This window comes from Hermetia illucens, chromosome 6 (assembly GCF_905115235.1).
Source record: "Hermetia illucens chromosome 6, iHerIll2.2.curated.20191125, whole genome shotgun sequence".
In the NCBI taxonomy this organism is placed as follows: Eukaryota; Metazoa; Arthropoda; class Insecta; order Diptera; family Stratiomyidae; genus Hermetia; species Hermetia illucens.
The window spans coordinates 10,399,194-10,412,062 of record NC_051854.1 but is presented as its reverse complement, the minus strand read 5'-3'; the positions used below and the strand labels follow the sequence as shown (position 1 = coordinate 10,412,062).

General features: G+C 43.6%; 1 protein-coding gene across 2 annotated transcripts in view; it reads left to right on the top strand.

Moving 5' to 3' along the window:
• The window catches only part of LOC119660596 (multidrug resistance-associated protein 4-like), a 49,099-nt gene that overhangs the window by 33,692 nt on the left and 2,538 nt on the right, over positions 1-12,869 (top strand). For both annotated transcript variants that reach the window (XM_038069271.1, XM_038069270.1), the window contains exons 2-9: positions 5,365-5,529; positions 5,588-5,973; positions 6,031-6,128; positions 6,220-7,172; positions 8,933-9,137; positions 9,230-9,955; positions 10,007-10,271; positions 10,337-10,567. In XM_038069271.1, the coding sequence (XP_037925199.1) occupies positions 5,365-5,529; positions 5,588-5,973; positions 6,031-6,128; positions 6,220-7,172; positions 8,933-9,137; positions 9,230-9,955; positions 10,007-10,271; positions 10,337-10,567 (3,029 nt within the window). The remainder of the gene's footprint in view (positions 1-5,364; positions 5,530-5,587; positions 5,974-6,030; positions 6,129-6,219; positions 7,173-8,932; positions 9,138-9,229; positions 9,956-10,006; positions 10,272-10,336; positions 10,568-12,869) is intronic.

Below are 12,869 nucleotides of genomic sequence, written 5' to 3'. Positions count from 1 at the left end.
ATATCTATACATATCTTGGGACAATGTTCGTTACTTGTCTGTCACAGTAACATACGCTAGGGGAATATCTAATATCAAACAAATGGCAGAAACACCCCAACTTCGGACAATTTGTATCTACTGAAGGAACATCCCGATTTTCTTCATTGGACAATTTATGGGACCTTCATATCTCACTTTTTAAAGGACAATAAAACTGCAGATCTAGAGACCTTGGCATTTTTCACAAAAATTGTTTTCATTAGGCGGAAAGTGAGGAGCTTCAGAGCAGACTTTACAGTGGATTGTAGGATCAGAAAATTAATCAGACGAACCGTTTCGCATTACCAGCGTCAGTTCGAGAGCCTTGTTTTTTTTCGGGTGGCGTAGGTGAATGCATTTATGCACACAGCCTTGAACTCCCACGACAGTACATCGTGGAAGTATTAATTAAACACCTCTCCATCAACAGAGAACTAGCTTGGAACTATTTGACATATTAATTTGCACTAACCCTCACACTCTCCTGCCTTAGAGAGCTGACAAATCAAGGAACTTCTTTCACCAGCGAGGGGGGAGGGGTGAGAAGAGGAACGGGACTGTAAGTTCAAAGAGCCCGTTGCTCCCTCCAACCCTCGAGCCCAGTCTTCTTCGCAACAAGATGAACCCAATGTCATTTACAGTACAACTTCATCTGCTAGCGCTCCTCAGCATTTCTCTGACAATTTTCCACTATGTCCACTTGCTGACGAATACCATCCCACCTTCAGCAAGAGAAAAAGCTGAGTTCGACGTCGTCCACCATTCCATCGCCGAACACACAGTCAACGGTTAATGCCTTACTAATCTTGTGCACGTAACACTGAAAACCTCCATGCCTACTTGGAAGCTGAGTAGGGAAATAAATAAGCTCACCATGCCTTCGATTTAGCCACGGGTCTAAGTTTTTGATAAGTCTAGCCTCTCTGTCTGCCTCTCGATCATTTTGCCCAGGGTGTTGCCATTCATTTGGTGTATGCTGCCGATCTTCACCAGCAATCACCCCTATTGAGTCTTCTCCCTTAGGTTGGCTTTACGTTTTTTTTTAGCAAGAAGAGCAACAGGGATCACAACCGCGATCACTATCACAGCCAGTTCTGAGGCAGTGCGATAGGTAGACTTATATAGTAGATCGGACTGCGTTGCATTCATAAGATGAAGTCTAATGGTAGATGTAGGGCCCCCGACATTCGTCATAAGCCGAATTAGGGCCGGGACTCCAGCTGCAACCTTATCCCCCGCTGTTTTGAATTACTCTGACAAAATCATCTTTGAGTCGATATTTAGCCGTGGGTTATGACTGGATTATCAACTTTTCGATCGATTGAGACTCAATTCAATTCTCAATTCTCAGCAGAATATCCTATGAAGCATTTCAGAGGTTTAACTCCAGGATGGATCACTGTGCTACCTCAGATGTCATGTCCATCTTTATCTAATGTTTCACAAAGTAGGAAGCGATCTCTCAGGTAATCCCTTAATATTCGCAAGAGATAGGTCGGCACGTGGAATGAATTTCGAATGTGCTTAGCATGTCTGTTAACCTTGCAGAATTGAAGGCAATTCTGACATCAAGTGTTGCGAGGAACACTCTCCTTCGAGATTGGTGGCGGGGTGTCTCATCTTGATCAATCGTATCCACGACTTCCATAACAGCATCGAGCGAAGATCTCCTTCTTGTAAGTTCAAACTACCTTGGGGTTAAGCCCCGCAGCACTTATCCCTTCCATGAGTATACACCTGACGAAGTTTTCGAGCATTTTGCTGGCCTTTTTAAACCTACACAGCGGTCGGTATGCAGACGGCAGCTCAGGGTCTTTTTCCTTGTCTTGATCAGCGGAAATTTCGCCCCCTTTCAATGGTAAGCAAAAATGCCTTCTTTCAGGCAAGCATTTAACGCGTCGAGCAGTAGGTCTGTCCGATGGTGAAACACCAGTTTTCATCCTTCTACCGAATAGTTAGAAATGTCTCTTCATCCTCTTTCATGGTGAAAAGCGGGAAGTCCCCTTCGCCCCAAATGGGATGTTTAAGTCTCCTCTTTGGCTAATTTGTACTCCGTTATTGTGGTACATGCCTTCTCGTGGGCATTTCAACGTTGTGTCAAACGGCGGAGCTTATGACATTCTTTTCCCAGGTCGGCAATTTGAGCATTCCACTAATACATAGAAAGCTTGTCATGGCTGGGAGGAACGGGTGTACCCAATTTCCTGAGACCTGATCTACCCTTAGCTGATTCTGTAACCCACGGATGAATCAGCACTTGTTCGGGGCGAGGCGTTCTACTAATACCGTTTCAATGCGCACTACCCGAGAGGGTCTCAAAAGGACTGGCTCCTGATACACGCCACAACGGTCGCTTTGACAGTGCTAGGTTCTCACCACGCCATTGACGCTGGCAGAGAGTGCTCGATTTTCCAAGGATCCCCCTTCACAGATAGAATTCCTCAAGGCTACTACCTAGGATGCAAGTATATTACAAGCTATGGTTTGGGAACTACTTACTGGGGCACCTTGCGGACGTCACATCCCCTTAAGCGTAGCAGAAGACCCGTAAGGCGTGATGTTCGAGAGCCTTAGCACTGAAGTGAGGAACCAATTCAATCCAATCAATGGAATTTGGAATAGTGGTCGCTTCACGCCTACCAAATATGGATATTGTTGTTATTTAGTGCTGATAACGTAACTTGACTGTTGAAACTTGTAAGTTGGGTCGCAGACATTTTTTTGTTAGCTCGTCCTATACTCGTGTTTTCTATCATCACCTCTTGGCTCTTTCTCCCTCTGTTTCTTGAAGTTCCCGTCAGTGAAGATTATTACGTCGGTAATCCTAAAGGGCCCATGAGTCTGAAAATTCTTCTTTCTTGGTGACTACTACAGAGTATGTCTCCTCAAAGCAAATCTGAAAATGAGGGATCGTGGCCACTTGTAGTTTGTTCAATGATTTCCAAAAGAATGCCAGGAAATCGCGAGCTTAATTTAGGATAATTTCCAGCTTCAGTAATGCGAACCTTTGGCTCTGCGCTAGCTGCATTCTGTTGACCAGCAAAATTACCTTTATTATAAATGTGTATATCCCGTCATGATGAAAATACCCCTTCAGAGCAATTATTCGGTAAACCGATGCTCCCAGAAGCTGTTAATTATCATCTCGATGTATTTGATAGTCGGCTTAGAGGTGACCATATGTCCATTGACTTCCACCTTCGCGTTGTTTTTCTTTCTATTGTTAATTATTGAGACCGTTTTCATTTTCTGCTTTGCTAGGTTCAACCCGGTCTTTTCCAGCAAAGTTTTCATCGTTCTTAGTATCTCTGTAAACATCCACATACTCGGGGTGCTCTGCCCTAACAGCTGCAACCAGGTCATCCGCAAAGGCAACAATAGTAGCCTCCTTTTGGACAGAAAGAACAAGTTGATCATCATGTATGATGTTCCGTAGCACGGGACACAGTGTCCAGCGGTGTAGAATTCACCCTCTGACAATGTAGTCTTTGGGGGCGCCATCGGTTCTGCACTAAAGAGGTCTTTCCTAGTCGTAACTCTCGACCATACTCCCTAATTATCCAAGGACACCTATGTCAACCAATGCGCTTTTAATTCGGTCCGGGTTGGCGGACTTGGACGCATTTTTGAGACCTAATATTGGCACTGAGCTAGACTATTGTCGCTTTCGAGGATGGGTAATAGCCTATTGTAGATGACTCGCTCTATCATCTTCTCCATTGTTTCCAACACGGAGATCGGACGAAATTATATTGGTTCTCCTGATGGTTTGGAAATTAACATTCACTTTTGCTTTTTCCACTGAGCAGGAAATATTCCTTGTTTTAAGGACTCCTCATTAGTTTTCACTGACAGCTTCAAAGCTCTGTAAGTGATATTATTCTCACCTTGCGCGCTTATTGTCACTGATCATGCCACATCTTTTCCGCAGCTCTATTACAGAACGTAGATCTTTCGAAAATTTTCTCCGCCCATTCCAGGAACCTAACCGGCACTTTGTGGGAGGTCTTTTTGAAACTCGATTCCCCGTTGATCTTCATGTAGATTGTAGTCCAAAAAATCAAAGCGACGGTCGCATATGTGAGGTCCACTATAGACCCTAGTTCCTTTCCTGTAAAAGTATATGAGGTTCTGACATTCACAAGTATTACGTCTAGCTCCGCGATTGCTTCGAGCAGAACACTTCGTCTTACATTCGTTGTCCAGCCGCCTCATTCAAGTGCCCGCATTTTAAAATCACCAGCTATGATTGTCTGTCAACGTCCTTCCGTATCCAAAACCAGCGCACTTAGCATTTGCTGATGCTGGTCCAGTCGCCGGGCTATTGTAAATCTAGGATACCTACTCCCTCTGTTAATGTTATCTGGACCCGCAGATTTGTATTAAGCCTATTAGGCGGGACTGCATGTTAAGCCCACACATGCATCTTCTCACGAGGAGACTTCGTCTAGATATATGGGCTCCCCATATCCCCCCCCCCTCCTTTTGAAAACCTTACACCTTGAAGTAATGGACCCCTTTTGGACCGCTTCAGTCCACCTGTCTTTTTTGTTTGATGCCCCACATGGTTATATTCGTTAAAAAAATTTTTGTACACGTCGTTTGGATATATGGGGCCCTACTTTAAAATCACGGCATAAAGTTAATCACGCAATTTATGGGGTTTACAGCTCCAACCTTTCTATCAATTTTCGTGTCAGCTGTAATCATTTCTGTGGTAAGAGTTTGTGACAGGCAGACAGAAAGCCAGTGGATCGATTTTAACAAGGTTTTGTTCTTTATCAAACTTCAAAAATTGGAGCAGGTGAGGGGGGCGGGTGAAACTACTGGCGAAACTCAAGTAGCCACGATTCCGGAAAAGGGGAGTAAATCGTGTAAGGAGGATGTGTTAGCCTGGTGAAAAGTGGGACCTGGGAAACAGAGAGAGATCGGAGGAAAATAAGATCGAGGTTATCATCACATCCATAGCTTCGTGAAGGGTCATACGATGCCATTCTCAGGAGAGTGAAAGCGGACCCAGAACAGATAAGAAACCTTATCTTGCAGCTCAGGACAGGGAGCGAACGGGCTCGCTAGCCGGAGATCGCTATTGTCTGCAACGACATAGGTGAGGTCAACACGAAGGAGAAGGTTCGTGAAGTCTTGGAAAAGCAGTTCCATCTTATCGAATTGATGATCGGCATATCGCAGGGAGCAAAAAGTGCCCGGGATGAAGGCGACTAGGTCTGCCCTTTGAAACTAGAGCTCGTTCTTTTCTGTCACAATAGAATGGGCCGAACATTTACATTAGATTCAATTTCATGTATATTCAAGAGAGTAAAATCGTCTTTCTTCTATTTACAGAAACTGGTATGCACAACAGAAAAACAAAAAGCCATCCCTTCTTAAGGCAGTCTTCAAAACATTTTGGAAAGATTTGGCAATTATGGCGGTATTGGCTGCAATAGCAGATTTCGGTGTTCGCCTGTTCCAACCCCTAGTGTTGGGTCAACTATTGTCCTTCTTCCGGTACTGATTTCTATACAAAAGTTCCATCCAAAGACTAATTTCTTTCACCAACTAACAGCTTAGATGTTGAAGTAAAGGACCCAGATGCTCGATTCTACTGGGGAGGAACCTTGGTTTTTCTATCTGCTGTAGGATCTATAACTTTCAACCACTACACGATGATTGCGTTTCACACAGGCATGAGGATACGAGTAGCAGTTTGCAGTCTTATTTATCGGAAAGCTTTGCGGTTGTCCCGAACGGCATTGGGTCAAACAGCCCCTGGAAAAGTGGTGAATCTTCTGTCCAATGATGTCAGTCGCTTCGATCTTGTGTCTATCTTCGTTAATGCTATGTGGTCGGCTCCGTTATTGACTATTATCATTGCTGTGATGTTGTACTTAGAGATCGGATATTCGGGGTTGATTGGAATGATTGTGATCGCCTTTGTCGTTTTCTTGCAGTGTGAGCCGACCTATATTTTTGCTCTTTAGAGAAGGATCTAATTCAATTATTTTGCAGCATATACCGGTAAACTATCGTCGAAGTTCCGATACCAGACTGCCATAAGAACGGACGAGAGGGTTCGTTTCATGGACGAAATTATTTCCGGAATTCAGGTGAGTTTACTATCTTTCACCTTCTTCGGAGGGTGTAGGATTTACAAGAAGGAGACCGTTTTTTTTAACAATGATACATCATCCTTTTCAGGTAATCAAAATGTACGCTTGGGAGAAACCATTTGCCCGAATAATCTCATTCGCTCGTCAAGTGGAATTGAAGGTAGTCCGTAAAAATACCCACGTTCGAGCTCTCTACATGACCTTTAACTTGTTCACAACCCGAGCTGCAATTTTCATCACTATCATGACCCTAGTCCTGAGCGGTGGAGATGTTTCTGCAACCAAAGTGTTCGTTGTAACTTCGTATTACAATATTCTGTCGGGAATCATGTCGCAAATGTTTGTTCGTGGAGTAGCTGAAATGGCTGAGGCTTTTGTATCCTTTAAGCGTCTCCAAACCTTCCTAGATTACGAAGAAAAAGAAGTTAATAAAAAGGACTTCCTGAACCAGTTTGGCATGAATGGTGATGCGGGTGATAAAGTTAAAGAGAATGGAGTTGAAACACTAGGAAAGGGAATCGCATTGCAGCTGAAGCATGCAACTGCCAAGTGGTCCGCTCCTGATCCAAATTCAAATAAACATTCTTATGAAACGAAGAAAAAGACTAAGCAATCAAAGAAATTGAAGAAACTCGCCAAGAAAAATGGCAATACTCCCGCACCGGAAGCTGATCATAATGACAGACTTACACTGGACGACGTCAGCATCGACTTTAAAAAAGGAAAATTGATTGGCATTATCGGAGCAGTTGGATCCGGAAAATCATCTCTTCTTCAAGTTATATTGGAGGAGCTTCCACTCAAGACTGGATCAGCAACTTGTCCAGGAAAGATTTCATATGCTTGCCAGGAACCTTGGGTGTTTTCTGGAACAGTTCGTCAAAATATTTTGTTCGGGCAAGAGATGGAGAAAATTCGGTACGATTCAGTGGTAAAAGCGTGTGCTTTGATTAAGGATTTCGAACAGTTCCCAGAAGGAGATATGACGGTAATTGGAGACAAAGGAGCTTCACTTTCTGGTGGTCAGAAGGCACGTATTAAGTAAGTGAAATTTTTGGTATATTTTCGATTTTAAAACTTTATTAGTTTGCATTCGTCCTCCCACATTGAGAGGTTTTTTTGGATCACATCCGAGTTATCTGTCTACCCGAAGTTGAGTCGCATGGAACTCAATTGGTACCTAACAGAAGGTTTGGAGGGGTGGTGTAAGAAGAAGGTTTTCGCAGACTTTCTATAAGTGATTGCCAAAGAGCTATTTTTTCATTCCCTCAGTTTCCTTAAACGCCGCTCCATTGTATACGACTAATCTCAAACCACATTTTGCAAATTGCTTATCAGAAAATCATAAAATAGTACGTCGGATACTACTTTCGAGAATTCACAGAAGTGATACCTATCCCAGCATTGGTTTCCTCTGGGCATTCACTCGTGATAGATTCCTCCATTTCACAATAAAGATCTTTGATTTCAAGAGAGCACATTGACTGGAGGCTACAACCGAGAGCCTTCCCTCCCGATACCTCCATGACCGCCATGCAAAATACACTTTTCATGGTTGTCTTCGGGCCTAATTTAACGCTGAGTCCTTCGCCATTGTTCGTCTTCCATGCAGAGGACACTTCACATCCACTACATTCGCTGAATCTTATTGCGGATTTCACTGGTCACTACTTCAAAAATCTTGTCTTCTGTCGGTATAACGAGCAGAGTCTTAGATTTAGACTTTCTACGGTTCCTTAGCTTTTCAATTGGTACCATTCGTAATACTCCTTGTTTTGGACAGACGCTTTTCTGTCGACGTGGCATGCTGGTTTCTTTGTCCTTTTTGGTCTTCGTGTTCTGGGCCTTAGAGGCCATTTGGACGAGGTTTTCTTCAGATAAGACTTCTTGTTTCCGCTTTTTTCGCAAGTCGATTGCCTGTAGGCTGTCTACGATCTCTTTAGCGCCTACAGTATTGACAGTGGGAAAAGCGGCAATTTCTGCATTTCGCACGAGTTCTGCTATGATCCATGTTTGCCTGTAGAAGGCAAAGAGGTTCAGGAGTTCTTCCAGTTCCATTAGCCTGTTTTTCACGTTTTTGCCACTGATTTTCTGGACGAACATTACCGACAGCATGCGCTTCACCACTGCTGCTTATTTCCTGATAACCTTTCCCTCTTCGGCTTCTCCGGAATAGGAACGTTATCCGGTCATCTCCACATCTCTAAATCTCTTCATCTCCTCATTCCCTCATCCCCTCATCTTCTGCTTTTCTCATCTCTCCATCTTCTCATCTCCTCATTTCCTCATCCCTCGTCCTCTTATACCCTCGTACCCTCATCCTCTCATCTTCTCATTCCTTCGTCTCTCATCCTCTCACTCCCTCGTCTCTTCATCTCCACATCCTCTTATCCTTCCATTTTCTCGTACCCTCAGGGTCCCGCAGTTTAACTGGAAATTTCCGGCACCCCAAATGCTGTGGAACTCCAGGCCAGCTAACAACAGTTTTCAATTGGCAGTTTCATGTTGTTTCCTTATGAGAGTCATCTTCTTTTTTGTTAGCTTAGGCTTTAGGTATAAACCCCAGCCCTTTCCTGATACAAACCTCTGTCAGGTGGGAGTCTCGTATAGCATTCCATCGCGAGAACCTTCAATTACGTTGACCTATAATCGGTGTAGACAGGTACTTCAGTGATTTTACAGTCAGCCCTTTGATTGACGTCTGAAGTAAACAGCAGGCTGTAAACTGCTTCTGCAGCAATCTTCCATTTAAATTTTTATCTATGTCCTCCTTAATGATCACGTATTTGATCTTTTCCTAGTTTGGCACGTGCAGTTTACAGGCAAGCAGATGTTTACCTCTTGGATGACCCCCTTAGTGCTGTTGATGCTCACGTTGGTCGACATCTTTTTGAACAAGTAATTGGCCCAACAGGTCGCCTAGCCAGACGACATGTAACACGAGTCCTGGTCACACACCAAATTCATTTCCTGAAAGAAGCAGATTGGATAGTTGTACTGAATGATGTGAGTATTACCTCAAACCTCAAATAGAGGGTATTCCTTCCTTCCCTGACCACTTATTAACGAAATTTCTTTTTTCATTCCTGACATTTCAGGGCAAAATAGAAATGCAAGGTACTCCAGGTGATCTCTCAAAGAGTGACAATGACTTCGCCCAATTGCTGGAGCAAGATGTAAGCGACGAAGAAGATGAGGAAGAAAAGGAAACAGACGATCAAACAATGATTAGCAGCAGTCGAAGGTCCTCAACAAAATCGGTGTCTGCTTCACGAAATACGTTATCTGGCAAGGAGGCAGCTGATGGTGAAAAGGGCAAAGATAACCACAAGGAACAAGCTCATCAAATGGAGGCAACATCCAAAGGAGTGGTTAAAGGATCAATTTCATGGAATTACATCAAAGCTGGAGGATCCATTGTGTTACCTTTCGTCGTTGTGGTTTTATATGCGTTAACACAAATGTTTGCCAGCTTCACGGATTGGTGGGTGTCATTCTTCACAGAACAGGAGGAAATGCGGACATACTACAGTAGTAACAACATATCGGTCGAAATAACTAGTCCTTTTAATGAAAATTTCGATCAAGTTAAGAATATCACTAAAATGGTGGAGGTTTTCAATAGCACCTTGAATATGACTTTAACTGAGGCAGAAGAGGAAACGGTGGGCTACTTGGTTAGTACAGACTTCCTGATTGCCGTGCATGGTACGATTGTTGTGTTGATATTCCTTATCGGCATCCTACGATCAATTGGCTTCTTCACGATGGCGGTTAGAGCTTCCCAGAAAATGCATGATGGCATGTTCAGTAGTTTGATCAGGGTAAGTTGGCTACTCTGTCTTAAATTCACGATTTAATATGTTTCTCTGAAGGCTCCAATGAGGTTCTTCGACACCAATCCGTCCGGTCGTATCCTGAATCGTTTCTCCAAGGACATGGGAGCTGTCGATGAACTTTTACCAAAGGCTATTTTGGACGCGGGTCAGATCATCCTGAATATGATTGGTGCAATTATTGTTACAACTACAGTTCAGCCAATATTTTTGATCCTGGTTTGCGTTCTGGGCGTTATTTTCTGGTTTATTCGAAAAGTTTACCTGAAAACATCAAAGAATCTCAAACGATTGGATGGAATAAGTGAGTGGTTCTCCTGTAAATTTGGGCTTATATTAATTTTTGGATGTTTTGCTTTTGGAATGTAGCAAGATCACCAGTGTTCACTCATTTGGCAGCATCCTTGAACGGATTATCGACGATTCGAGCTTATGGAGCTCAAACTGGCTTGATTAAGGAGTTCGACGCTCATCAGGATATTCACACAGCTTCGTATTACATGTATATTAGTACGTCGACAGCCTTTGGATTATCCTTGGATATAGTTTGCCTGGTTTTCCTTTGTTGCGTGACGTTCTACTTTTTGATCGCAGATGATGGTGAGTATTTATTTTTGATTCTTACGAATGGATACCCTACCTACTCTTAACCTTCTATCATCGATTGTTCAATATTTAAAATCCGAAACTAGAGAAGAGTGAAGTATCACAGACAGCCAATCACTACAGCTCTCCATTTTCAACTTAATGGTCGCTCTTTTGGCTTCTTCAACTTGACATGAAAAATGTTTTAATTCCAGGTAGGGCAGGTACCCCAAAGACCTCATTTCCTTTTCACCTGAAGCAGGAAAAGACAGGGACGCCAGTTTAACGGCAGTTATGGTTTATCTGGCTGCCAAGCTGAAAGGCCTTTTGGTCTCGACACCCGGGAGTAATCTTTTGTAAATTATTCTCTCCAGCATTATTCCCATAGTGTTTAGAAGATATATGGGACTTCTGCGCTGCCATTCTGGAGCGAATATCCCCTCAGATGTGTACGCTTCGAATAACTCAGCAATTCGTTCTACATTTCACGGCAAGCTTAAGGGCTTTATTCGGTATATCGTCCAGACCCGGGGCTTTGCTGTCGGCTATTCTACCGGAGATCTACAGCAGCTCGTTTCTGGTGACTATCGCAAGCGGCGTCACATTCAGAGGTCGCAGGAAAGTGCCTCCGGTTCCGTTGGATGGCTATTTTCTGACGTGCTTCTTTTACGCTTGATTGACCGTATCTACTGCCCTCTGAGCCGCTGTCATGCTTCTTTTACGCTTGATTGATCGTATCTACCGCCCTCTAAGCCGTTCGTCTGGTTTGGTGGCAAGTCGATCGAAAGATGCCTAGTTCACTATTCCACCAGTAGTTGGGCCATTTAGTGGCGAATTAGTATTTCTTTAAGGGATGCATTGTCTGGCATGGAGAGGTTTGTGCGTGGACGTATTTGCCTTGTTAGGCTGGTTTAGCCTCACCTCAATAAATGTTGGTACGTCTATTTCTTTTGCAGACCATCCTGGCGTTATTTCCAGTTTCGCCTTGTGGCGTACGGGTATCCTGCCCTGTGACTCCGTCTCTAGATCACAGATGATTGGCTGGTGGTCGCTGTATGTTGCCCTCGCTAACTTGCCAGTACATATTACACGGCAGCGTTGGACTGACAAAAGTCGGATTTACAATTGAACCAGACCCGGTAGGTGTTCTGACCACCTTTGTTGGTCAGAACTATATTTAACTGGGCGAACGTTCTTAATAAGTCCCGCGTAATTGTGTAACTCTCTTTGTTCGATGACGCAAGTATTAAGATTACTGGCTATCATGCCTTCGTCCCTTTTTTCCCTTTTTGTCGAGAGGAAGATTGTTCAATAGTCAATGTATGCTAACGGTGTCCCTAACGAAATGGTTAAGGGATTGAAACGGAACACCCTCTCTGTCGCTGGTAGTGGTTTTTATTTGACAAATACCGATATTTTGGGAACAACTTATTCCCTTCTTCAGTGTCGGGTATCTGCAAGTTGAGTCGTCAAGATTTCTCTAGGGTACGCTTACGATGGCAATCTCTAACTCGGATACCTAAGTTGCCTGCGCAAGCAAATCCTACGCGGCCCTGAAATGATTAAGGTTTATGATATTAATCCTATTTTTTTCATTGCAGTTAAAGTCCTATTAAATTCCGAGCATTTACATCTAAGACAGCTCAACTATTTAAGCTCCAAGCTGAGCGAAAGGTAGTTCTTCCCGATCAGGTTTCTGTTCTTGGTGAGTCCTGTTCACAAGCGGGGTCGGCTCGTCGTAATCGGTTTCGTTATTTTGTTTTATTAAAAACCTAATCTGGATGCAATCGCAAGGCTTTCAAATTCCGTTGTGTCGGCCGGCCTTTTGGTCGCTTACCGTCAACTTTATGACTACACCATCGAAGTCGCCTCACTCGTTATTTTTCCACGATCCCGTATTGATCACCCTACCCTATATTGATCACGGATATCATCATTTCGAATGGGATCAAAGCGTGTCATGCTACCGCAAGAAGCCATATAGTGTCTTTAATAGTCATCCAACACGCAGAACCATAGAGGGCGATAGAGCGGACGTCTCCCTTTCGCCTTTATCATTTAGTGAGCTTGCGTAAGCTTGCTCTTTCGCATTGGAGGATATCTTAAAATTGATGAGCTCCTCTTGAATGGGTCTATTTCTTGGTCCTAGAGTATCTATTGAGTAGATGCGGTGGATGTCGAAATTGCCTTCTTCGGTCAGCCATCTCTTTTCACTGTACTTCGTTTGAACACCTCCTTCTCCAAATCACAAATACTTGTAATATTAGATGCTACAGGAAGGTGTTTGCTTGAAGTTTGCATCGTTGAAAGCGATTCG